Source organism: Channa argus, chromosome 6 (genome assembly GCF_033026475.1).
Source record: "Channa argus isolate prfri chromosome 6, Channa argus male v1.0, whole genome shotgun sequence".
NCBI classification, from domain to species: domain Eukaryota; kingdom Metazoa; phylum Chordata; class Actinopteri; order Anabantiformes; family Channidae; genus Channa; species Channa argus.
The window spans coordinates 20060715-20085023 of record NC_090202.1 but is presented as its reverse complement, the minus strand read 5'-3'; the positions used below and the strand labels follow the sequence as shown (position 1 = coordinate 20085023).

Sequence of the window (24309 nt, the reverse complement as noted above, 5' to 3'; positions counted from 1 at the left end):
CAAATTCTGCAAAGTGACACTAAGTCAGAGCAAGACACTGAGAAGTGACTCCAAGAGTCAGTTAACTGAATGTGCTGATGTTTGAATTTGCCTTAAGTTCGCAATGATAATGTGAAATTAGTTCTGCTATACGTAATAGGTTTACACAAGTTTCACATTAATGTCATCACCCAAAACATCATTTTACTATTTTACATTAAATCCAGTTTACTTTGTAAACTCTGTAATACTGTAAAAACAACTTCATTCAGCTCCTCAGCAGTTCTATTGATTTACTAATTTACTGCTCCTGGTCTACTCATTAGCGCGATTTGTTGGCTGAATGTTATTGATGCAGAGCAGCAGGCAAAATGTTGGTCTGCCATTCCAGATACTGGCTGTTAGATTCTGCAGACAAACTGAAAAGCATCACTTGTCAGTTTATTTTCTCTGCTTGCACTGCTAAACATGCAATAACATGTGACAACAGTTGAGACACACCACAATACAATTACTATGGCCATTGAAGTTAATACGATAAATTGTTAGCAAAGAGTCGCATATTTACACATCCAGAATGTACAGATTATGTGATTTCCTCCACCTGATGAATGTAGGTATATTTTCGTCATATAGAGCAGAGAACGTCCATCGTATAAGGTGATAATAGCATCTGAAACGGGTGAATACTTACTTTTTATATTTATCCATTATAATACTCATTAAAAATACTTGTGAAATGCACAGATTTACCTGATTGCCAAGAGACAGATAAGAAGATTGATACAACTTTCATTTGTGTCCATTATATATAAAGCTACAAATAGCCCGTTAGATTAATGTAGAGTGGAAACATGAGGAAAACCACATTGCCTCAAACCACATCCCAATTTCCTTGAATGGTCCCAAAGTAGCATCTGCAGAGCTGTCTTGAAACAGTCTGTGATTACTGGTGATTGAATCATCCCAGAGGAAGCTTCCAGGACTTCAGTGGATCATTGTCAATACCTTCCACTCTCCACTGCTCCAGTAATATCTGAAAGTACGTCAGTCATATGAGCCGAGCAGCTGAACGTGCAACTACTTAACTTGAACTTTTTCCTTCCTACTCTACTTTGCACCAATCGAAGTCATGGGACAGCAATGACAAGGGTGATGTGGGTGATTGGGAATGGCATGTGTATGTATTACTGTTGCCATGTGAAAGTCTGCAACCGACAAGTTTAGGAAATTAAGTGTGTCAGTGCGGAATGCTTGAGTAACAGCAGTAGGAAAATACACCCTGTACATACTGAACTTCTCTAAAAAAGTCTAAAATCAACGCTGTACTGATAGGATTTTACCACAATACAAATTATATATGGCAGTCAGACGTGAGTATGTGAATGTCACGAGATCCTCATTCTGCCTACATCAGCTCTAACATTGCCTGCATTGAGTGCATGCCTCATAACTACTTTGCTTCTTAGTCAAAAAATAATGAGTTTCATCTTTCATTATGTGAAAAGAGATGGTTATGTAACAAAGTATCTGTCAGTAGTCACTCTTTTACATGTCTTCTTATGTTTATTTTAATTTGCACCTATTTAAACTATGGCATGATCGCAACATCACATTTGTCAGGAACATCTTTGTATTCCTTTCTGGTAGGTTGAGTCATGTCAGCTGGACTTCTTAAAGTTTGATAATTTTGATATGCTACTTGTAAACTTCTTAAACCGATGTAAGAACATTGAACCAGTAAGGTTTTTTACGCTAAGTGGTGAATGAAAATACTGAGATGCAAAATAAAATAAGCTAGGTAAATCAAAATGGACTAGGAAACTGATCAAATGTTAACTGAACTGTTGTCTGGAATATGAAAAGTTTACAAATTAAATATTTGCAAAATGAGTTTGCACAGTAAATAAACGGAAACCATGTACAGAGCATAGTACTGACCCGTAGGACAAAGTAGATGTGTTTATTTCTCACTTCTGCGACAATTATATTATTCCCAGTTTTGTTCATAGTTCAACACCTTATTCAGCAAAATCATTTGATCTTAAGTCACTGTTTTCAAACTTAATGAGGGTCACAGTTTGGGTGCATGTGAGAAAAGCATGGGCACCTGACAGGTCCATTGACACATGTTTACATACATGAACCCAGTCCCCTAAGAAGGGTTAAAATTTAACAGGTATTTTTCTAACCCCAGCTGTTCACAACAAGAAGCATAATTCTTATGTCCTTATTACAAAACACATTATAACTATAAAAGGCTGGTCTGCTCACTTTTCATGCATACTTAGAAATAGGCCTACACAGGCACTCAAACAAATGAGTTTTTATGCTTAGAGAAATACATTTGCATTACTGTAAGTAAAAGGTACAACTAGGTTAGTCCAACAGGTTAAGCAATGCTGGATCATTGATGCTGTGCTGAAATACCAGAAATAGCTTTTAAATTGTGTAGAAAATGTCTTCTCACCAAATGTCTTCTCACCATATCCAAACATATAGCCCACACAGAGAGAATTCAGCAGTTCACACACTATTTAAAATAGGGTGTACATGTGTGGTGTTTGTGGTGCTTCCTATAAATAAGCCAGAAACATCTTGGTGTCTGCCCAAATTTTTAAAGGGGTCACTGAGTCTCCCCAGAGAAGAGTAATAATTAAGAAGAATCTTTCACTGACAAAGCCAATATCTAAACAGCAATTGTAGAAATTTTTTTTATTTCTGATACTTAAGGCAGCACAAATGGAGATTAATCATACATAAGTCATAACTATTAAAAAGGAATAGGTGCGGTGACTAAAGTTTGCAAATGTTAACTAACAATAGTTTTCACAAGCTACTGATCACACCAAAATAAATGAGGTGGAGCAGCATTAAACTGAGGTCTAACTTAATTATTTATTAGCTGTGATGTTAAGCATTCATAATCTTTAAAGAAGATTAAACCAGTCCTGATGACTACACTATGTTCACATTCTCAGTCATTCTGGGATAATTAATAAGCCACAGGCTAAATTAGTTTTACACAGATTTCAGTAATATAATGAACTTTTTTTGCTACTAAAATTGCTTTGGTCAAAACATTTCAGTTGAGAGGCTAGCTAACATCTCCTAAAATAACATTTGCTCTTAAAGTTCAGACTAATGTTTTTTTCACCATATTTTTGACTATTTCCAGACAGACCTGCACAGAGGATATGAGATGTTGGCCTCTGCTTCAAAAGCCAAAACAAACACCAAGCAAGCAGACCAAAAATACACTTCCCTCACATAGACTTTATACACCCACTGCTCGTGTACTCTGTGTTCTTGTTGCCATTTCTCTCTCTAACAAAATAATCCATTCCCGCAGTATTTCAATCCTCCCTCATTCAGGTTCACATTGTCCAGTTCACAAAGTACAATAACTACTATGTGCACTTTTTCAGGAGCCTGGCCTGCTTACTAGTTAAAAGCTTTTGATATAAGACACAAACAAATCTAATTTGATTTTTATAATAAACATATAGTAAAATTCTGTTGCCGTCAAAGTCCAGTGCTTCACATAAATCATTCTCAGTGGAAATCATGCTGCCTACATTTTACAAGACCAAGAAATGTACTTCAACAGCCATGATTTTGAGCGATACAAGAAAACCTTTTTTTAAAGAGCTCCAAAGCAGAACCTGGCTGGGATTACTTGCATAAAGGCAGCCGAAATGGAGAAGATCCCAGTTTAACTACCTCTCTGTGTGTCCGTGTCATTAGAGCAGTGGTTACACAGTGAAAGGTTTTATGCGGAGGATAGTGGTTAGAATGGCTAATCATTAATTTGCACCCTATCAAGGAAACAGCAGGCAGACATTTTTTAGGGAAGGTAGAGCTGTTGTCCGTCAATCTTGCAGTTGTTGGTTCAGTTCCCAGCTCCTGTGGTCACATGTCAAAGTGTCCTTGAGCAAGACACTGAACCCCAACTTAGTTGCTCCCGGTGAGTGTTGGCCAGCTGCATAGCAGCTCCCCCATCGGTGTATAAGTGTGTGTGATTGTCTGTGCGAATGGGTGAATGAGCAGCAGTGTAAAGTGCTTTGAGTGCCAATAGGTAGAAAAGTGCTATATAAGTGGAGAAAATTGACCCTTTAAAAACACGATTTTTCGTTGCATTTTATATTCTTAATAGTTAGTTCAAAGGTAAATGCAATTCAAAATCAACACAGGCATCTACTCTACAAACCAGCATCACCAGATGAAAATTCTATAAAGTTAAATACAGATTTTATTGTCCCAGTTTTATTGCTTGCAGTAACTGGCTGTCTTTGTAATTTACAACTCATACACTGCGACTTCCTGGCTGCTTCTGATTCTGGGCTGTTGTTCTCACTGCTTATTTTGAAGCACCAGACCTGCTGAGCAGCCAGCCTGCTTCACTTGCCTGTACCCCACATGCCCTCCATAGAGGTTTCCCCAGATGCCATCCTTCATGAGGGCTTGCCTACATCTTTGCCATCTAGAGAATTTCTGCTTGTCAGTGTAACCTTTTGGTCATCTTTCCAAGTTGTCCCTTCTTTCTCCCTTCTCCAGAGGCAGCCCACATAAGTCCCTGAGCTGAAACAATGGGGCTGCCTGCCCATGGATTTTTTCCCCATGTAAGAGGCTGCGTTTCTCCATTGTGAACTGAAATTGAAAATACTCGTAGCGAAGTGATCATCACTGTAGAGTCTTGTCATACTTAAAACAAACAGAAAAACTAACAAAAAAATTGTAATAGAGGAAATTTTAATATCGGAGAACAAAAATCCATAAATAATCTATTCAACTTTATTCAACTTTATTTATATAGCGCCAATTCACAACAAAGTCATCTCAGGGCACTTTACAGAATAAAGTCAAGATTATAAAGATATATAAAGAGAACCCAACAATTCCCCCTGGAGCAAGCCATAGGCAACAGTGGAGAGGAAAAACTCCCTTTAACGGAAGAAACCTCCAGCAGAACCAGGCTCAGGGTGGACGGCCATCTGCCTCGACCGGTTGGGGTGAGTGGAAAGGGGAGAGAGAAAAGAACAGAGCAACAAAAGCAACAACAAAACATCTGGCAGATTGGTAGGATCAGTAGCTTCACGCTGGAAGACACACAGCTTCAAAGCCGGGGGACACCTGCAGAAAGGGACAGAGAGAGGGGGACAGAGGAGGACAAAGACAACTACGGGAGAGAACACACAGAGTTAATGACATACAGTGGTGACAATTGCTGGATGAGAGGAGAGGAGAGATGGTCAAGAGGAAGAAAGGAGCTCAGTGCATTGGGGGGTGGGTCCCCCAGCAGTCTAAGCCTATGGCAGCATAACTATAACTAACTATATGCTTTATTAAAAAGGAAGGTTTTAAGCCTAGACTTAAAAGTAGAGAGGGTGTCTGCTTCCCGAATCTGAACTGGGAGCTGGTTCCACAGGAGAGGAGCTTGATAGCTAAAGGCTCTACCTCCCATTCTACTTTTGGAAATTCTGGGAACCACAAGTAGGCCTGCATTCTGAGAGCGAAGTGGTCTACTGGGATGATATGGTGCTATGAGGTCTTCTAAATATGATGGAGCCTGACCATTCAGAGCTTTATATGTAAGAAGCAGGGTTTTAAATTCTATTCTACATTTAATGGGAAGCCAATGGAGAGAAGCTAGTGAAGGTGAAATATGATCTCTCTTGCTAGTTCCAGTCAGCACTCTTGCTGCAGCATTTTGGATTAATTGCAGGCTCTTTAGGGAGTTACTGGGGCATCCTGAAAGTAGGGAATTACAGTAGTCCAACCTAGAGGTAACAAATGCATGGACCAGTTTTTCGGCATCACTTTGAGACAGGATGCTCCTAATTTTGGCAATGTTCCGTAGGTGGAAGAAGGCTGTTCTAGAGATTTGTTTTATATGTGACTTAAAGGACAGATCCTGATCAAAAATAACTCCAAGGTTCCTTGCAGTAGTACTGGAGGCCAGACTTATGCCATCTAGGGTAACAATATGGTTGGACATCATATCTCTGAGATTTTTGGGCCCAAATACTATGACTTCAGTTTTGTCTGAGTTTAAAAGTAAAAAATTGTGGGACATCCAGGCCTTGATGTCTTGTAGGCATGCTTGAAGCTTTATTAATTGATTATTTTCATCTGGTTCCATAGATAAATATAGCTGGGTATCATCAGCATAACATTGGAAATTTATGGAGTGTTTTCTAATAATGTTGCCTAAAGGAGACATATATAAAGTAAAAAGTATTGGTCCTAACACAGAGCCTTGGGGAACTCCATAGCTAACCTTTGTGTGCATGGAGGATTCATCATTAACATGAACAAATTGAAATCTATCAGATAGATAAGATTTAAACCAACCTAGTGCAGTTCCTGTAATTCCATTTTCATGTTCCAGTCTCTGTAATAAAATGTTATGATCAATGGTATCAAATGCAGCACTAAGATCTAACAGAACAAGTATAGAGATGAGTCCAGTATCTGAGGCCATGAGAAGATCGTTGGTGACTTTTACCAGTGCTGTTTCTGTACTATGATGAACTCTAAATCCTGACTGAAAGTCTTCATACAAATTATTCCTATGAAGGTGATCACATAATTGTTTTGCGACTACTTTTTCAATTATTTTAGAAATAAAGGGGAGATTAGATATTGGTCTGTAATTGGCTAAAACACCTGGGTCAAGACAGGGTTTTTTAAGTAATGGTTTAATTACAGCTACCTTATAGGCCTGTGGTACATAGCCTGTTTCTAAAGATAGATTTATGATATCTAATATGAATGTATCTATTAAGGGTCAAGCTTCCTTGAGCAGCTTAGTTGGAATAGGGTCTAGCAGACAGGTTGTTGGTTTAGATGAGGTAATAATTGAAGTTAGCTCAGAGAGATCTATGGGTAAAAAGCAGTCTAACAGGGAGTGGGGCCTTATCGATGACTCTAGCACTGTTGAACATGAAGATCTATCTGTAATTTTTGGGGGGAGGATCTGGTGAATTTGTTCTCTAATAGCTACAATTTTATTCATAAAGAAGCTCATGAAGTCATTGCTGCTCAAAGTTAAGGGAATAGTAGGCTCAACAGAACTATGGCTCTTAGTCAGCCTGGCTACAGTGCTGAACAGAAACCGGGGGTTGTTCTTATTTTCTTCTATTAATGATGAATAATATGCTGTTCTGGCATCACTGAGAGCTTTTTTGTACATTTTTAAACTATTTTTCCAGGCTAAATGAGATTCTTCTAACTTTCTGGAACGCCACTTCCTTTCTAACTTTCGTGTTTCCTGTTTTAAGTTGCGTGTTTGTGAACTATACCATGGAGATCGCCTCTGCTGGTTTACTGCCTTCTTTTTTAGAGGGGCAACACTATTGAGTATTGTACGTAGTGAGGCGGCAGAATTGTCAACAAGATAATCTACTTGTGCAGAAGTAACATTAAGGAGACTACTTTCCATTGTATTAACATATGGTGAAGCAAATGATGAAGAAATAATTTCTTTAAATTTGTTGACAGCTTTTTAACTTAAGCATCTGCTATAGTGGAATTTTTCCCTACCTGCTATATAGTCCGTTATTGTAAATTCAAATGTTATTAAAAAATGGTCAGACAGAAGAGAGTCGTGAGGAAATATGGTTAAATTATCCGCTTCAATTCCATACGTAAGGACAAGGTCTAACGTGTGACTAAAACAGTGAGTGGGTTTATTTACATTTTGGGAAAAACCAATTGAATCTAATAATGAATTAAACGTAGTGCTCAGGCAGTTACTGTCAGCATCTACATGGATGTTAAAGTCACCCACTATAATGACTTTATCTGTACTAAGCACTAAATCAGATAGAAAATCAGAAAATTCAATCAAAAACTCTGAATAAGGGACTGGAGGACGGTACACGATAACAAATAATAGTGGTTTTTGAGTTTTCCAGTTTGGGTGTGAAAGGCTAAGAGTAAGACTCTCAAATGAGTTATAACTATGTTTAGGTCTAGGAATTATTGATAAGCTACAATGGAAGATTGCTGCAACTCCTCCACCTCGGCCTGTGCTTCTAGGAACATGATAATTAATATGACTTGGGGGGGTTGACTCATCTAAACTGACATATTCTTCCTGCTGCAACCAAGTTTCAGTGAGACAAAATAAATCAAATTGATGATCAGTTATTAAGTCATTTACTAACAGAGATTTAGAAGAGAGACATCTGATATTTAATAATCCACATTTAATAGTTTTGGGGTTTTGTTCTGTAAGAGGAGTAGTCTTAACTTTTATTAGGTTATTATGATTAACTCCTCTTGTTGTCATATTTACTTTATGTAATTTAGGTTGGGGAACAGACACAGTCTCTATAGGTATGTGGGAGTTGTGGGGGGGTGACGGTTGTAAGGACACTGCAGAGAGGCGTGTAGGACTGGATCTCTGCATCCTAGGCTCAACTCTGGATTGTCATACTTTTGGTTGTTTAATAAAACCAGCCATATTTCTGGATAAGAAAGCTGCACCATCTAAAGTAGGATGGATGCCATCTCTCCTAATCAGCCTAGGTTTTCCCCAAAAACGTTTCCAATTGTCTATGTAGCCCACATCGTTCTACAGACTACTGTTTTGAAGAGCAGTACATTCTTAGTTATTATTCTTTGTTCTTCTACTCACTCATTTTACCTTTATATGGTAGATATAATGAAAAAAGATTATTTTCAGAAAACATAAGAAAATACCAAACAAGCTAGAACAGGTTCCCAAAAGACCCATGATTATGGCTTTTTTTAAGTTTCATACAGTCTGACAGTAACAGGATTAAATGAAAAACTGCAGCACATGATCTGGCCTGGTTAAACTGCATCTGTAATTGTGAGTGGTGTGTGGATTTGATTCGGCTGCCTAAATTGGAAAATCTTGTTTTCAGTGTAGACTGGAGTGTCAAGTCTCATTTTACCTCCGTCTTTCTTTTTCTCTTACACAGCACACATACAGTTAGTAAACGCACAAAGAACCTCTATATGAAATATTCAGGTCACACATACCAAAATGGATTGTGGTCAAATCAGTCTGTGGGTTGCAACATTTTTACCAGTGCCTAAGGATATAGAATATGTATGTTTATGATACTTGTTATACAGTATATATTTGGTGCCTGTAGATGGAAAGGGTTACAGAATAATTTCAAAAACTTTTTTATTAGTCCACAGTTAGTCCAAATACTATCTATAAATGGGTACTGTGGCTACTCTCCATATACAGCCAGATCACTCTAAAGGCACAACACAGAATGTTCAGTGGGGTAAAGAAAAACTATAGAGTAACAAATAAGGACTTAAAGGATTAGGTAAAGTTCCATGGCAGGACACCACCAGAAGACATTGCTCTCTAAAAACATTATAGCACGCTTTCAGTTTGCCAAAGACCAATACTGACACTACTGGGAAAATGCCATATGTACAGATGAAATAAAGGCAGAATAGTTTGGGAAGAACACATAACATTAATTATGGTGTTTAATAAAAAGAACTACGTACCAATATGAATTTTACGTTTTTTTGAAATTGTTCCACAATATTTAGAAGCAGTTTGTCACCGATTGGGAACCTCTGCCCATCTTTCCATTCAATAGGCTCTGCCTCTCTGACATGCTCCTTTTACACCAAAAATCAAATGCTCCTCCATTTTTTTTTTGATTTGTGGCAATTACTTTTTCAGTCAATTCCAGTCAAGGAAGTAGGACAATTGCTTTCCGTCAGTTTCAACATCTGATTGTTTACGTTCTATTATGAATAAAATATGGGTTGATGAGGTTTGCAATTCGTTGCATTCTGTTTTTATACACATTTTCACAATCTTCCCTTTATATTTTGACATTTACATTTAGTCATTTAGCAGACATTTTAATCCAAAGTGACTTACAAGTGAGGTACAAGGCAAGCAAAAATCTAAGTCAAGGAGAAAAATCAAAGCCAAGTCCTATCAGAAAAGTGTTCACATTTCACAAGATGCAAGTGTGAAAAAGAGAAAAAAGGAAGTTTTTTATTTATTTATTTAAATTTAAGTGCATAGGAAGATGCGGAAGAGTTCTGATTTTGATTTCTGATTTATTTTGGAATTGGGGTTGTATGTCCATGAAAATTCCTTGGATGACATTAATACACAGATATTAGAACCACTTGGACCACTGAAGGCACAGAATTGAGTCAATAATACTACAAATAGGCCTTAGACCAACTGGCATATCCAAATAGTACAACCCTGCTTAGAGAACAATCGTGAAGCAAAAATCGGCCTGATGGGAATGCTGATCGGAAAGTTACTGTACATCCTGTGACAGTTTCAGTGACACATGCATGATTAGTCCTCGCTTGGCTGTGTATATATGCTGCTGTTGGGTTGCGTGACATTCAGGCTATGGAAAACCAAACGATTAAGTAAATAACAGCAATAAGTGTACAAGTTTTTGTTAACTTATTCTGTCATTCACGATAAACTATTTATTTACCAAGAGTTGCTCCTTGTATGTGTGTTCCACGTTTGCAAGTTGATTTGGAGAAATTTGTGCAAGGTGACTCTTTGAACTATGAGTCATCTTGCACAGATTCCTCCATCGTTTTCATTGCAAAATTTCCTCTTTTTGTGAAATGTCTTTCCACTGCCACTCATCAGAGCTGAACTGTACAAGTGAACACAACGATGGGATTTCTTAAGTTTGCCTAGACATGCAATATCACTTACTCAGACTGTACGTCAAAAAAATGCGGACTTTCCGTAAACTATACCTGACTTCTATTCTCCTAACAGAGCCCGGATAGCTCAGTCGGTAGAGCATCAGACTTTTAATCTGAGGGTCCAGGGTTCAAGTCCCTGTTCGGGCGATGCAGTTTTTTTGAGGAATGATGCAGCTCCCCGTGGGGTGCTGTGGTGTATCTGTGAGAGGTGCCCGGAGAACCCTCTCTGCTCCCGCAGGGGGGACAGGGCAGCCCCACGTACACGGACATGCTGTCACAGTGAAAAGAGTTTCACACAACGTGTCTGATTTATCAGTCACTTTCGAGAGTAACAGTCAAAAATAGAGTTAGGAAGTTATGCCAGCGAGAGAGCCGCTACACACCGAACCATCCACAGTAAAAGCCTCATCACGTGAAAGAGTAGTGACGGGGCGGCCTGAGGAGCCTCCTCAGCCAATCAGCGCCTCTGTTGTGAGGCTTCCCTTTCGCTGATAAACAATGCGTTTTGACGCTCGGCGCTCTCACTGGGGAAAGGCTGGTCGACGTGAAAGGGGTAGAGCCGTGTGTTAGGGTCCGTGTTAATACTACAAGACGAGAGTTACTCACCAACGTCAAAGGCACAAACTATGCTAAAACATCATCTTGTTTCACACGAAGGAGACGCGAACCTGTCGCTCTGACATCGACCTATACGACCGGAAACCCGTTAGGTTTTGGGCAGCTAACGATAGCTAGCGTTAGCTAAGTTAGCTGCCGTTGTACACCTTCATTTTTCCACGCAAATGACCTCCACCAAAACACAGACGTACTGAGACTCGTTTGCTTGCTAGGGGTTAACTACCCCTGTTTCTCCTAGTCCATCCCCGTTGTCCCCGTGTGGTGCCCTGTGGACGGTTCTCGAATATGATTAATAATGAGTCAAAGAGATACCTTGGTTCATCTGTTTGCTGGAGGGTGAGTAGCGTTAGCGTTTACCTAACTAAATGTCTCAGACGTGTAGGATCCGAGCTAGCTAGCTCGGGGCTAACTAACGATAACTGTTGGTGACAATGGCTTTGCTACACATAATGGGATGCTTATATTGTTATGGACATTACATAGATTTTTCCTTTAGTGGCATAATGTTTATCTGAAGACCAGTGTTAGCATCTGTTAGCTAACCAGTGCATGTGCACCCATAGGAGCTTAGCTCAATGTCGCACGTTACAATGACATTTCAGTAGATGAATAAAATGGCTGGTTTGTGAAAGACTGTTCTGTAAAATCAGAGCAGTTGGGACATTTAAAATGAAATACAAAGTTGGCAACAAGTGTACCTGGGTTTCTAGAAGCCACCAGTGTTAAAAGCGAGCCTAACCCTCTTTAGTTGCCATTAGTCATAACCTTATAGGAAAAAATGTTGAAGTGTCCTTGAGCAAGACACTGACCCCCCCAACTTAGTTGCTACCGGTGAACGTTTACCAGCTGGATAGCTGTGTGTTTGTGTGAGTGTGTGCGAATAGGTGAAGAATTAGAAGTTTTAAAAAGCGCTATATAAGTGCAGTGCAGCCCATTTGCCACTAAACGTCACTCAGAAAGTTGTGTGTATAACCAAATATGTGTAATTTCATCTGAACTGTGACATTAGTGCAATCAAGTTTTTTTTGTTTTTGTTTTTTTTCTAGCATACTGGCCAACGCTGGCTGATAAACGATTGAATGAGGCTAAATGTGATTGAATTGTAATCCTGCAAAAGGCTGCTTCTTCAAATGGGCAAAAACGATATGTTTGTGTTTTGGCAGATCCATGACAAAATAGTAACTTGCTCTAGGCAGGCTATCTGGGTAATGAATTGAGAAATGAAGTTTGCTATTATTGTGTGTTGTCAGGATAAATTAGCTCTTCTCTTAAAATGGTCACAGCAGTGACGCCAGTGCGGTATCTAAAAGCATTTCTTATTTTATTATGTGCACTTATAACCTGATAAAGCTTCTAGTTGTGTAAGCCTAAGCAGGACATTGTTTAATTATCAAACTTCAGGGTGCGGCCAATAAGAGCAAATTTGAGTTATGTATCCAGATTTTTCATGTGTTCTGGTTTCTCCATTGTGTGTAGTAACTACGTGACACCCATTAGTTTAGCTCGGCTAGATAACCTCTACACAGGACTTACTATCTCTGCTTTGGTGCTGATTGAAAATTAACGCTGACTAACTAGATATAAGCGGTGTTGCTCCTGCTTTTGTTTTTTTCCTGTCTGATCCTGCCTAATACAGTCTCACAAAGATCTGGTTATTTATGTAGTGCATCCAGATATTGTTCCTTCCTCTTATTAGCCTATCTTATATTAGTTAGCTGTCAGTCTTTCTGAAATACCTAAGGTAGTCATAAAATAATACCCTGAATTATAACCCTGTTTGCAATGCTGTCGTGTAATTTTTGTCTTAAAATCCTGGTAATGGTGTGAACTTCTAAATGTTAAAATGTTTAAAAAATGTAATATGCAAGATATGAACATAATAATTATTTTTATATCAAGTGCTTCCTTATGGTGTTAAGTCAAAGGAGTCACAAACGTACTTTTTTCCCCCTTTTTTTTCAGCAGCTGTTATTTGAGTCCAATTTAGTAAATCCTGATATGCAAATGTATACATCTGTGAGGTTGGAATGTGGTGTGGCATTGAACAGAAGCTTATTGTTATTCCGCTGGAAACACAAAGCATTCCTGACTGGCTTTCACTGTTCCCACACTGTGGTATTTCTTGTCTACATGCCAGGGATCTTTAGAATTCCATTAACCACACCAGTGGCAGATTTTTGTATCCACAAATATTGGTTCTTTGCATAACTGTGAACATCCTTCATCTTGCGGATATTGAAGAACAACATTCAAGTTTAGTCTGTCAGTAGAGACTGTAAATTGTTAATTACTTTGTAACTGTATTTCAAAAAGTGCTATACAAGTGAGGCTTATTATTGTTTAATGTCTCACCCCACACCTTTTCAATCTCTGTCTTTTTGTCAGATGTGGGGGCACGTTCGGAGCCATATTGACTTGTCCACTGGAAGTAGTGAAGACACGTCTTCAGTCATCTTCCATCACCTTCTATGTGTCTGAGGTTCAGCTAAGTACTGTCAACGGGGCCAGTGTGGCTCGCGTGTCTCCACCAGGTCCCTTGCACTGTCTCAAGTAAATACATTTTGTTACAAGAACACCCATATTTATCCAATTTCTTAAATGCAGTGTGTATTTATACACAGATGTATTTATATTAAAACCCCTTGTTTTCAAATGGTCGAAGAGTAATTCTTTTTTGATCAGCAGAATATTTCATTCATGTTCAGCTAGTACAAATGTTAATCATCAGACATAACAAAAATTACTAAGAAGTGTATTGCATGTTGATTTGGCATGTCTACGCCATATGCCCTTCCTGCCACAACCCTCCCATTTTTATCCAGCCTCGTGACCAGGCTGCCCTTGGTGGCCAGGTGCAGCCACACCTGGTGGTGTGGGATTCGAACCTGCATCCCCGGTATCCCAACCCAGTGTTCTACTACTGAGTCAGTAGGCCCCCTAAGAAGTGTATAAAAAGTTTAAATAATACATTATATTTTAGAAGAAATTTGCATTCTTCTTTATAAAATGTTTTTTTAATTATTTGTATGTTCTCCATTTATCTTTTTAAAAAAAAGTAAAGTTTGAATCAAAAGGGCCATCAAAGGTTATCCTAAGTGTAGTTCTACCCAATTCTACATTGCATAATTGTTCTGTGTACCAGATTTTCTGGTTGTCTGCGATGTACACCCTTCTTTAGGTCTGTCCACAGTTTTTCAATGATACTTAAGTACGGAAGCTGGGAAGGCCATGTTAAAACATTTACTTTATTTATTATTATTATTTGTAATCCCCTGGTTTTCTTTTGTTCTTTGGTTCATTATCTTGAAGGATCAACTGCCTCTTCTCTTGAGCTTATTGATAGTAGAAAGTTTCGCTTTAAAATCATCAGATTTTTGGTTGCATTTATTCTTCCTTCCACTTTATGTAGAGCTGCAGTGACTGGTGCAGACATATAGCCCCAAAACATCAGCAAGCCTTTATCAGGTCGGACTGCGTGAGTGATGCTCCTCTCCTCACACGCGGCTTGTGAGATTTTTTTCTTTTTTTCCGCCAAGCATACCAGTGGGAATTATGATCAAGTTATTTAACATGCTCCGTATACACAGAGTGTATAAAAGTCTTTTTTTGGATTATGGTCTTCACAGTTTGTACTGATATCCTTAAATGCTTTAAAATGCTGCTTGAGACCCTCCTATTCGACTTGAGGTCCCTGAAAAGCTACTCACTTACAAATGTAATGTTCAAGCCCAAGTTTTTAAAGATTAGATCCTTGATTTTACAAATTAAAGTTAATTATCAGAGGGTTTGTCAAGGGGGATGCAAACTTTCTTGTTATGTACTAACTCAATGTACATTCAATATGATGTAAAACGTTTTTTGTTTTAATCTTTTTTGCCATTTCAACATAAGTAGATTTTAACTCGACAGTACAGCATTCAAAATATTGTTGAAGAGTAAATATGGGTAAATATTGCTAGCTTCTGATCAATGGGACACTAGCAAAACTGAATTGAGCTAAATTGAGCTTTTAAATGTGTGATTTCTTATGACTCAGTGTGTGTGTAATGACAGGTTGTTTTCCTACTTTAAGATATACTCAGGTGCCTCTTTGATATCAGTAGATTGGCGTGTGTGTGTGTGTAATTAGATCAGAAGGAGAGAACGGCTGGGTCTCTGCTAACCAGGTCATGTCCACGCTGCTCCAAGTCCCCGACAAAACTGTTTCATGGCACTGTGCCACCACTCAACTTCGCCTAGCTAATTTAAATTTAAATGAAAGGCCAGTCACTCTGGTTTGGTTGCTGTTATATATTCTAACTATCTGATATGATGGAGCATACTTTATATGTATTTTTCTCAAAGTAAACAGTGTTTTGTTCAAACTGGTAGACTGAAGAAAATGCAGCTTTTACATGAAATTGTTTACATAGGTCAGAGAGGTTATATGACAATTTCAACAAGTTAATTTGCTCAGGTCGTGCACACTGCAGCCATCTAAGCCAAATCTGGCACATCAGTATTTAGATCATAGCTGGATGACTTTAGCACATCTGTTTTAAATTAAGGGAAATCTATTTATGCATATTATATAATTTAAAATATACATATATGTATAACAACTTTACAAAAATATGCATTATATTGTTTGTAAAGCTGCTTACATGTGCTGCTCGACACAGGTTGTGGGATGCAGTTTAGCAATTTAGATTCAGTTTAGCCTTGTCCAAGTAGCTTTTACATTTTCATATGTATGTTGTAATGTAACCTTGTCATGTTCATTGCACAATTTTCCTATTTTTAGATCCCTGCTAATTTAAGGGCTTTAAATGTAGGCTAAAGTTCATGCTGGTGGTGGAACGAGAGGAAAGGTTGTGTGGTTGTTAAAATGTAAATAGTCTGTCCTGGAATATGTATTTATTTTTCAGTAGATCGAATAGCAGTCTACACATGAAGATTTAATATTACATGCATAGCTGTGGACACTTTAGCTTGGTGGAGTTCCTTTATGAATAATTTGGATCAATGAAAAACAGTTTTCAGGAGATTAAAAATATATTACAGATTGGGACGGGGACATTAACATCTTTGCAGAGCAGAGGAAAACACATTGGAATAACTTGAATTGTAACCAGATGAGATTGAAAATTCTATTAGAATTTTAGTTACACACTAGACGATGATATTTTTATTACAACAAAACAATATAAAATTTGCAGTAAGGCCTAAAGCATGTATGTGCATGATCTTGGTGGTTGAGAATTCATGTATATTTTATTTGTGCGTTTCCTTCTCAGATTGATATTGGAGAAAGAAGGCCCTCGCTCTCTGTTCAGGGGCTTGGGGCCAAACTTGGTTGGTGTGGCACCTTCCAGGTAAGCTAAAAACGATTATACTATCTATCAAATTATCATCTATACATATTTTGTGTCATGTCACTTCATTGACTATGAAACTGTTATGAACAGATTGGAGGAAAGCATGACTGTGAGAAACTTTTGCATTATGGAGCCATCAATGGGTTTTTAAAATCACTTGGTGCCAAATGAACTTTAATGATCCACAATTAGTTAGGGCTTGTGCGATTTTCTGATCGGTGATGTGTTCCTTTGAAAACATTAACTCTTTCTTAACTGAGAACAGTTAGGTATTAACACATTACACCCCCGATCCTTAATTACCCTCACGTAGTTACAGGAACAAAATGGTGGCTAATTGCTGTGGGTAGTGTGTAATCTTGTCAGTGCCAAGCATGTGTAGAGTGTTTTGTTATCATCTTAGATGAATGAATAGTGATGCAGTGGAGGCAAAGGCAACAAGGCCTCCTGATCTGTGATGCAGCTTTAAAGTAAAAACACACCTTGATGATGAGCTTCGAGCCTCATTAACAGTGACTAAGAACATTTGATAAATGACTGTACTAATGAGACAGACTGCACAATATAAAGTGCTATTACTGTTAGAGTGCGGAAAAAGGACGAAAACACTTTTAGACACTAGACATTTAGACATGAGTATGAACATGATCATTATTACCTTTTTAACTGGTGAAAACAAATGACAACATGCTTATTGTAATGAACACAGTCTTTGTCTAGCTGGACTGATTGGCTGAGACTGTTCTTGCTCTAGGCTTTACAGCTAATACATTTTCAAAGCTCATTAAGCTGAACCTGACATAGGGACAGTTTTTCTTGTTAACATAGCATAATGAAAGAAATATTCTTACTGGAGGAACAAACTCTGCCAAGTGAAATCGCACGAACCTCTTAAAGAATTTTTGTTTTAAAAATATGAGCTAAATTGTCAACTGATTTCTACACTTCCTAAAACTAGATAAAATTTTTCTCAAAAGTAAATTTATCTATCAAAGAAAATGATCCAGTTGGGAATTTGTACCTTCAGTAAGTCATGTACTCTTATTTTGCTGAAACAGAGAGAACTTTAAAGGGTTTACGAGCTTTCAACACTATTGTAGTTGACTGGGACTAATTAGCTTTACAGCCAAACCGCAAAGCGTGGCATCCAACTCTTAATATTCCTTTCTGTCTTCTTTTTCCAATAGAGCAATCTACTTTGCTGCTTACTCTACTGCCAAAGAGAAACTGAACAGTGTGCTAGAACCTGATTCCACACAGGTACACATGGTGTCGGCTGGAATGGCAGGTAACAATATATCTAAAGCCAGCCATTAACAGTTACTACCAAGTATTGCTTTTTAACATACTGTAACATTTCCAGCATGCTTGTCAGAATTTCTGAGCAAATGGACCCATTCTGGTTCAGTGCTGGTAAGCTTAGATGAATACTTGTGTGATATACAGGACAAGAAATGTGTTGTCAGTCTTTGTAATTACATTGTAATTGCATCGATTTCTGTAGAAAGCTAGGAGTGATAGAAAAAGCAGTGCACTGTTGTTTAATCCAGGGAACATGACAACCTAAAAACACTACCCAGCATGGTAGTTAAGACCCTGTCTGTTCATAAACAAGCCTATCCTGTTTCTATCACCTTTCCCCCAGATATACTGTGCGACCTTAAAAAATGTATAACTGCTTAAGTAAAAAACATAGCACATTAGTAGGTTAAACTCAAATACTTGATCATTGAATTGTCTGACATAATGTATGTCAAGGGCAGATTATCTGCTTGTGTCACTCTGATCCCTCTGGAAACCCCTAACCATTACAGCTTGGGTCAGTTGGGCAGCTACATCACTGTGCATATATGGGTGAATCTGGTAGCTTCACAGAGGTCTAACGTTTAGCATACCATGACTCAGACCTATGAAAGTACCCGTGAAGGTTAACCACTGACAATTTGTGCATTGTGCAGTGTGAAATGTGACTGGGCTGAACTGATAGGTGTTGACAGTCGGGTGCTTAATCCTGTCCATCCAGTGATACACGAGACCTGCATGGCAGCAGAGGCTAGAGATGTCTTATACTTTGGCAAACAATGATATGTTCTTGGAAGGATTGACCCCCAAAGTTTTTAAAAAAAAAGGTTGGAAGCCACAATTTTAATGCTTTTATAATGTGTCCTGTTCTTTTTTTTTTTTTTTTTTTTTTTTTATTTTAAATATGAATCCTAAAAGCAACTGTAGTTGTCAAATAAATTTGTATAGTACCAATATTTTACTTGTAAAATGTTGTGAAGTACAACTATTAAAAACTACAATTGAATCAAGAGCATAATAAAGTACAGTAATTAAGTAATCTTCTTTCCACCACAAAGATGACAATCCAACATTTGTTAAGCTGTATTTGTCAAAAATCCTCTAATATGTCGTCATTGGAATTTTTAATGCTCATCTTTAGCAGTTTACAGAAGTTGGTGTGTAAATATTTGAATAACCACAGACTCAGCTGATTTCTTCCAGCATAGGGGGGAGGTGATCACACATGTTTTCAAATGAATGTGGTGGGTTAAATCCTTTGGGATAATTGGGGAAATGGGGAAGTTATATGGTTGCATGCCGGTCATTGTGCTACACACAAGCCTGTGTCTGTTTTAGGCTTTTATTCTACCATAGCTCTCCTCTCGCAAGGGCATGAGACCCCCACACCACCAGGGGTCTCTAGCTGCATCTGTGAGGAGTTACTTGGGTCTGCGTGAGTACTCACCACAGATCTGTGCTTCTTTCAATGTATCTGGTTCTTCTCTTTTCTCTCTATGTATTTCTGTCCACTTCTCTTTTATCATGTAGGCAATTGGAGAGACATAGAGTTTTATTGACATTCAGTTGCTGCCCCACTGGTACACATAGGACAGCTTATTGAAGGGCCAGCTTTCTGTCTCTCTGAGCTGTGCCCTTACATTTTATACAGATTGATATTGTTTTTAATTTTACCAACACGAATGCACCTTAGAGAACATTTATATTTTAACATATAGTGTTATTTTTTTTGATCCACAGACAGCTTTACATTGATTATATTTCTTCATTTTGAACAAACTGACATTGTTGGTTGTTTTTTTTTTTTTTTTTGCCCCCACAGGTTTTACAGCAATCACAGCAACCAATCCAATATGGCTCATAAAGACCCGTCTACAACTTGATGCTAGGTAGGCATGACACTAGGGCATTGGGTGTATACTTATTCTGCTCCTGAACTGAGGTAACACTTGATTCAAGATTTATAGAACTTTAGGGAAAGAAGGAAATTGCTTTGCTGTGTTATGTTCTCTGCTCCAAATGAAAGAACTACATCAAAAATGATTACAAAGAAAATCTAAAGATGAATAAAATTAGGTTTAGAGTTATTGGTGGTTGTGTGCAGTGCAATATATAAATGAATAAAGGAACTGTGATGATAGCAAAACGTATAATAATGATGGTCAAACGTTTTTGACAATTTAAAGAGGTGCTCCGTTGTTTTTAACTTTATTCTATTCCACATAGTAGAATAAAGTTTTATAGTTAAAGGCAGTGCCACAAAGGCAGTATTGTTTTTGCCTAGTTTCTAAGAGACACATTCACATCTTGTATACTGTGAGAGGGGTTGTGTTTTATTTCCTGCAGTGATAAAGTGTCCTGCTAACATTTGACCTTATTATACACATTTTCAATTTTATAGAGCCCCTTTTTACAGGATATGCTTTGCTGCTTTGCAGCTTTACTGCTTTGTAAACTTAGTGATGGTATCAAAAAGAATACCAGCATCTGTATTGTCGTCCGCATTGTGGCAGATGGCAATACACAAATGATGAGTTGATGCAGAATCACATGGTAGGTGCTCTAGTGGAAATTCAGAAATGGACATATTTAGTCTTTGTACAACATTTTATCTGTCTTCTCAGGAATAGAGGTGAACGTAGGATGAGTGCATTTGAGTGTGTGCGACGGGTGTATCAGGCAGACGGCCTGCGAGGCTTCTACAGGGGAATGTCAGCATCCTACGCTGGCATATCTGAGACTGTGATCCACTTTGTGATTTATGAAAACATTAAACGGCGGCTCTTGGGGATCAAGGCACAACAGAACATGGACGAAGAGGAGGAGGCATCCAAAGATGCTTCAGACTTTGTAGGGATGATGCTTGCTGCTGCCACCTCCAAGACCTGTGCCACAACTATTGCTTATCCTCATGGTGGGAGTTTATGTTTAGCAATAAGTTAATTTTGCCTGATTTTATAGGACATTTACGTTAACCTTTCATTTCTTCTTTCCTTTGCAGAGGTTATCCGCACTAGGTTACGTGAGGAGGGCACAAAGTATCACTCCTTCTTCCAGACTCTAACAACAGTGCCCAAAGAGGAGGGCTACCGTGCCCTTTACCGTGGCCTCACCACCCACCTGGTACGACAGATCCCCAACACCGCCATCATGATGTGCACTTATGAGCTGGTAGTCTACCTCCTAAACGGTTAAGTCTTCCCACCCCCTTTTAGACAGTATGTGTAACCCTGACCGTGTTCAGAGACAGAGGAACGAGAACAACTGCAAACAAAACAACCTGCTTGCCAGAAGAGGACAGAGATGGCAAAGTGAGCTTTGTCTCATTGACGTGAGCAGTTGTTAAAATAAAGTTGGGAGTTTTGTTTTGTAACCAAAGGGTCTGGCACAAGGAGCAGGATCAAAAAGATCCTGTTATTGGTTTGGGGATCTAAGTTCAGCGATATCAAAGAAACAGTACCCGGTTTTCATTGTTATTCCATCCTTTTCAACTTTTGGTTATATACATTGCTCGTGGAAGCTCAGAATTAGTGCTGAAGAAAGAACCTGAGTTACATTGTATTCTGCTTCTAACAATACTAATAAAAGGCAAATACAATAATTCCAGTCTTTACTACCTAGTGGATATTCAGCCCTCTTCAGCTGTTGATGTTGTTGTCTTTCTGATGGTCACATGTAAAATCAGTGTTTTGCAGTATTCCCTGCATTCCTCAGAGGCCTAGAAAACAAGGGCACCAGAGATGGTAGTGAGCTGAAGAATCTGGCTAAGCTTCTGAAGTTATCAACAACAGGTAGAGCTCAATGCTGAAGGCTTGTTATAGGAGGCTAAACAGTAAAGGAGAGATCAATGGGAGCTCGAGCATGAGACATAGCCGATCATGACTATAGAGGAGGTGGAGCTCTGGTTGACTTTTTGAAAGAAAGGATGTAAAAATGTAGTTGTACACTGGTATTGTGTGGTTTCAGGTGCCCTTAGTGAGCTTCTTACATATCGTCAACACGGAAACACTCACCTATAGGTTTTCCATTGTCATAATACTCGTAATATCCTCATAATCCTCATGAATTTACATTCATTTACTGCTCTTTACACTAAATGACTGATATCTGCTTGTCTAGTATAGGTGAAGTCTGCATAATAACCTCCACCTACGATCTGGTATGTGTTTTGTGTTAACCATATGTAGAAGTTTAATCACCAGAGGAACTAGATTATAATTCACTATTTTAACTACTAGAATGTAAATGAAGAGGAGGCTTACATTTACTGAAGGCTAGAAAGTAAACACTGACCCATTTTGTGAATTCAAATAAACATAATTAATGCATTTTAACAAATTGTAATATTGTTAGATGTATATTAATATCCTACATGGAGTGATTTTGTTGCATTTGTCCACCCAGTTAAGGTAAAATGTAGACCTGTAGTAAATTTTCTTAAGTGTGGGAGAGGATGCGGTAGTTCTTCTGAAACTATGGAGATGTTGATATAGCACTTTTGTGCATCTTTCCTTGAGAATTCTCATCTCACTTTGTTTTTCTGAGATTACAGACTAGTTTTACAGGCGAGGACAATCCTCTTGAGTTTACTCGGTGGAGGACATGGCCAGGAATATGCTCCAAACGCACAGTAATTAAATTCAGACCAACACAAAAATGTATTTGGTGAAATAAAAAAAAATATATAAAAGTTTTATTCATTCCTTCCCGTTGGTCAGTTTAGGAAAATAATTACTGCATCTTTACTGCAACTGTTTAGAAAAAGAAAACAGCCTTTTTTTTTTTCTTTCTCAGTGTTGTATGTACTATTAGATGTCTCTGTTGTTGAAAAGGTGCTCGCTCTCAGCTTTAGTTGTTTTTAGCATTTTTATGTCATTTTTCGAACGGTACAAAAGACAGAAACAGTGTTTTGATTTCATCTCATTTTCCTAGCAATCATAGCAGTATTGTTCCTCCTTAAAGAACCAAACCTGTTAATAATTGTGCAGTGTTCACAACACACTGCACAATGCTCACAATTTATCAACTGACTTCAGTAGCCCAGGCTGTTGTTGTTAAGTTTATTTTATTGCACACTGTTATCTTCAATGCTTAACAGAGTGCTAGTATGAAGGCGTGGCTTTATTGCAGTTCAATTTATTGCACCTTCAGCGTGAAGCGTACATCTGCAGATCTCTTTGATTATTACAATGATCCTAAATGTTAACATTTCTCAGTTTTGCTGCACACATGACTGGAATAGGTTCACCTCGTTGTATAAATCTTATGCTTACATCGCACACTATCGATGTAGTGAAAGGCAACTCCATGGGTGACCTCCATTGCTGCTAGTAAATGGATGTTTGTGTATCATTTCTATTCCCACATTCCCATATGTTTTAAAACAGGATAGTTAGTGTGAGAAGATTGGATCTAAGTTGATTTAAGGGTCACTTCACCTTAATAGCAAATATTTTTTTTAATGAAGTGAGCATCATTACTGAACTTTATGTGAAAATTTCTTTTTGAGTGAACTTGCCCTTTATCTCCTCATTTCTTCTTTGGTTGTTGTCAGTGTCTGATGTATGCAGTGCAGCATCCCATGGTTATTTTGACGTATGCAGTGCAGCATCCCATGGTTATTTTTTCACACGTATGTGCACCTGTGCTAAGCATGTGCTAGGTTAATGGCCCTCACAACATTCAGTTTAGACCGTAGCTGTGTGTATTCCCCTAGAAGAATAGCTGCAAACAATGTTATTTTAATCATTGAAAATAAATGGTTGCCTTCCTTCCTTATTCCCCCCCCCCCCCCCCCCTTATTATTAATTTTTTTTTTTTCCTTTTGGTTATCTCATGCCATTGAAGAGCTGACTGTGTGGCTCAGTCTATGCATTCTGTCATACCTGTTTTTGTAAAACAAAAAGTCAATAAAATTGAAAGTTTATACATGTGTCACGAAATTGTTGTTTGCTTGTTGTATTGGTGCTTGACATAGTTTTTCTTTGCTGTTTTATTCCTTGACTCAAAATTATGTCTCTCAAAATGTGGTATTTTTACATTTGTAGTTGGTACATTATGTGCATGTTTGTCTGTATTGGTTGTGGAGGAGCAGAAACGTTGCAGTTGATATTTGAATTTATTTGATATTTGAATTTTTGAAACCGTTATGACACGGTTGCCTGTTTACATCTAACTAGATGTTTATCCTCCCTACTGAAAGTATGGCATTTTGGTGGCATTGGTGCCCTTGTTGAAGATCTTTACATTTGGATTATTAGTTAAAATGTGTGGGAGATGGCCTTTGTTTTGCCGCATGGTGTATACTTTGGACATTGTAAGCATTTCTCACAAAATGTGCTTTTGTTCA

The 24309-nt window shown here is 38.2% G+C and overlaps 1 protein-coding gene and 1 non-coding gene across 2 annotated transcripts; both read left to right on the top strand.

Moving 5' to 3' along the window:
* The first annotated feature begins 10757 nt into the window (after positions 1-10757).
* On the top strand, positions 10758-10830 carry trnak-uuu (transfer RNA lysine (anticodon UUU)). The gene has a single exon. It is a non-coding gene; the product is annotated as a tRNA-Lys (tRNA).
* A 353-nt stretch (positions 10831-11183) lies between these two features.
* On the top strand, positions 11184-23063 carry LOC137128752 (solute carrier family 25 member 36-A). The gene is made up of 7 exons (XM_067507234.1): positions 11184-11637; positions 13687-13851; positions 16578-16655; positions 17846-17946; positions 19783-19849; positions 20585-20874; positions 20962-23063. Exons 1-7 carry the CDS (start codon positions 11597-11599, stop codon positions 21153-21155), a joined length of 936 nt encoding a protein of 311 aa, XP_067363335.1. The 5' UTR covers positions 11184-11596; the 3' UTR covers positions 21156-23063.
* Positions 23064-24309: the final 1246 nt, after the last annotated feature.

Excerpts from the sequence above, each read along its gene's own strand:
- LOC137128752 (XM_067507234.1), top strand. The coding sequence starts at position 11,597 with ATGAGTCAAAGAGATACCTTGGTTCATCTGTTTGCTGGAGG. Across the intron at positions 16,656-17,845 it reads GTTGGTGTGGCACCTTCCAG|AGCAATCTACTTTGCTGCTT; the intron begins GTAAGCTAAAAA and ends TTTTTCCAATAG. Across the intron at positions 19,850-20,584 it reads CGTCTACAACTTGATGCTAG|GAATAGAGGTGAACGTAGGA; the intron begins GTAGGCATGACA and ends CTGTCTTCTCAG.